This window comes from Entamoeba nuttalli, assembly GCF_000257125.1.
Source record: "Entamoeba nuttalli P19 unplaced genomic scaffold asmbl_4712, whole genome shotgun sequence".
NCBI lineage: Eukaryota > Evosea > Mastigamoebida > Endamoebidae > Entamoeba > Entamoeba nuttalli.
The window spans coordinates 1-3,168 of record NW_008576990.1 but is presented as its reverse complement, the minus strand read 5'-3'; the positions used below and the strand labels follow the sequence as shown (position 1 = coordinate 3,168).

Sequence of the window (3,168 nt, the reverse complement as noted above, 5' to 3'; positions counted from 1 at the left end):
GAGAATGTCATCGGTAACATTCATTGAATTATCAATATAAAGATGGCAGATTGACTTTGGTAATTGGTAAAAATTAAAATAGCACTTGTTTAAAACGAAAGTAGACAAAAGAGTAAGACAATGAATATTTGGAATAGAAATATTCAAAGAACAGTCCAGAATTAATTTTCTTACAGAAGTTGGAAGTTGAATTGATAAATTTTGAGATGATATTGTTATCTCCTGTAAATTTAATAAGTGGGACATTGTTATACTTTGTTCCAAAAAACAATTATCTAATGTAATAGAAGAGAGGCTTAGAGGAAAAAGAACAGTTGATTTAATACATTCTTCAAGTGTTAATGATTGTAATGATGATTGTTGAGAAATATCTACATAATAACCATTGTTTTTATTGAATCTAAGAAGAAGAGAATGGAGTAATGGTAAGTGATAGTATTCATTAAAATCACAACTGAGAAATGTTAACGTTGTTGGATAAAAAATTGAACGATCATATTGATAATGTGTTTTTTTTAATACAAGTTTTTTTAATGAAGACGTTGTTGACAATGGACTAATAAAAGTAGAATTAATAACTTCTAAATGAGTTAATTTATAACAATGATTATCAAGTGAAATTGATGATACATTTTGTAATTTCATCAATTTGACATCAACAAAACTATTTAATTGAACCATTCCACCAATTTGTTCGTAAGAAACAACTTGTTTGGGAATGAAAGAATTTTGATTAGCATTTTGAAACGTAATGCGTAATACTTTTAGAGAACTAAATTCATCTAAACCAAATTGTTGTGGAATATTAATAGTAATGTCTAAAGAAGTTATACTTTGTGGCAATTGAATAGGTGTAAACCCTTTAACATTTGTTAGACATTGTAATTTTTGAATATTTCCACTTCCATTTACCAAAAAATATGGAAGATAATTTTTTAATGCTTTATAAAATCCATTTAACTGAGTTCCATTAATATACTCTTCATGATTTTCTCCAAACCAATGATAATTAATAATTTCTTCAGGAAGATATTCCAGTTGATAAATATCTTCTTGACTAAGTTCCCACATTTTATTCCTGATAATAACTCTTTCATCTATTCCAGTGTAATATCCTTTGTAAACAATCGTACTTCTTGAAAAAATAAATGGGATAGATGAAATAATATATTCAAGTCGATTTTTAGTGTCAAATTCAAGAACTATTTTATCAAATAAATACAATGGAAGTGAATTAATAAATTCTTCATCAACGTAATATTGAAAATTCACTAAAACAAATTGAAGATGTTGATAAGTATTAGGAAAGAATTCTACAAGACTTGAATGACTTAAGTGAACACGTAATGATATTCTTTGAAGATTTTTGAATTGAGAGAAGTCAATAAAGTCATCATAAATAAAGAGAGATAATACTGTAATTTTTTCTTTTAAATTTCCAATGAATTGTAGTTGAGTAGAGTCTATTTCAGTTAAAAATATAATTTGTTGAATATGTTGTGGATTATAATGCAATAAAAATGATGAAAATTTTGAAACTTTGATTGCTAAAAGTCTCGGAAATAATTGAACTTCTTTAATAAAAATTGACTGTTCTTCTGCACTCGTTATTTCACCACATCCACAAAACCCAGGATTATATCTTAAACTTTCAACTGCTGATTTACATTTCTTATTCACTAAAGTAAATGTATAAACGTTCTCTAATGACTTTAAATAAGGAACTACTTCACTAAGAAAGACTTTTGGTAATTGAGAAGTAAATTGCATTTACTCAATTAAAAATGAAAGTCTCAGTTCGTCTAACTTATTTTTTTAAAATAATAAATGAAGAATAAATGAGTTAATGTTTAGCTCAAACAAAATATAAAATATATTAAGATAAAATCACAAGAAAAAAAAAAGAATCACGAAAATTATTAAAGATGATTAAATGAAATGAAAAAAAAAAAAAATGAAAACCCAAAAAGAAAAAAATATTTTACCATCGAAGAAATCTCTTATCAGCAAATTTACTAAAAGATAAATATAAATTAATGAAATAAAAACAAAATAATGAACAAACCGTGGTGAAACTCTTGTTAAAATGAATAACAAAATTGCAATGATTACAAAAACGCCACCAGTTGCCATATAAATAATTCCTAATGCAGGGTTTTTAGAACCAAAAACAGAAGTAGTAGCTAAAATAATTGTTTTTGTTCCTTTGAAACTTTCAACAGGGAAATTATTAACAACTTTAACAGTGACATTCCCTTTTACTTCTTCAACATTTTCAATAATTCCCGTTAATTTACGGAAAGTAGAAGAAACAGCAGGACGCATCCAATTAATAAAATCAGGATCAGTGTAAGAATTAACAACTTTAATTCCATTACGTTCAGCAGGTTCTCCAAATAATTTTTTATCGGATTTCCAATTAATATTTTCTTTATTTAATTCTAATAAAACTGATGAAGATTCTTGTTCAGGTTGCATTGTAATTTCAAAGGAATCATTGAAAAAAGAAGCAGCAACTAAACCACATGGTTCATAAAACATATGAGGATTTTTAGAATTATTAAGAGATATTAAAGGAGTACAATCACTTAATTGAGAATATGTAGAAATAGGATCTCCTTTTAATTGTTTATTTGAACGAGAACGTAAATATTCTCTATGATTTTGATAAAAGTTGGTTAATTGATAATACACATAAACTGGTGTTTTCATTGGTTTTGGAATATTAAATTGAAATTCACAAGTTGCTCCTTGTTTACATGTTAATGCTGATCCTTCTCCAACGTATTTAACTGAATATTCTTGACAATTATTTGTTACTACAAACACTGCAATTCCTATTGGAATAAAAATAATTCCTGTTATTAAGAAAAATAAAATAACTGTTAATGGTCTATATAATGGAACACATGATTTCATCTCTTGTTGTTTAAATGATGTACTAAAAGTCTTAGACACAAGTCCCTTTACTTTCTCTGACATTCACTTTTCTTCACTGTTTTTTTAGTTTTTATTTTCTTTTTTTTTATTTTTCTTTCTTGTCTTTTTTTGTTTTTTATTTTTTTTTTGTTTTTTATAACTTCTTTCCTTTATTACTTCTTTCTTTTAAATTTTATTGTTATTTTTTTAACCAAAAATTTTTACCAAAATGAGAAGTAAATTAAAACG

At 25.6% G+C, this 3,168-nt stretch overlaps 2 protein-coding genes across 2 annotated transcripts; both read right to left on the bottom strand.

Annotated features, from left to right (window-relative positions):
- Nucleotides 1-18: 18 nt before the first annotated feature.
- ENU1_110500 (hypothetical protein) lies at nt 19-1,770 on the bottom strand (the record flags this gene model as incomplete). Its single annotated transcript, XM_008859530.1, has 1 exon — nt 19-1,770. A coding segment is annotated over one exon (1,752 nt), but the record flags the coding sequence as incomplete, so codon positions are not given.
- A 211-nt stretch (nt 1,771-1,981) lies between these two features.
- ENU1_110490 (LEM3 (ligand-effect modulator 3) family / CDC50 family protein) lies at nt 1,982-2,982 on the bottom strand (the record flags this gene model as incomplete). The annotated part of the gene is made up of 2 exons (XM_008859529.1): nt 1,982-2,015; nt 2,066-2,982. The coding sequence occupies 2 exons, from the start codon at nt 2,980-2,982 to the stop codon at nt 1,982-1,984; spliced, it is 951 nt and encodes a 316-aa protein (XP_008857751.1).
- Between the last annotated feature and the right edge of the window lie 186 nt (nt 2,983-3,168).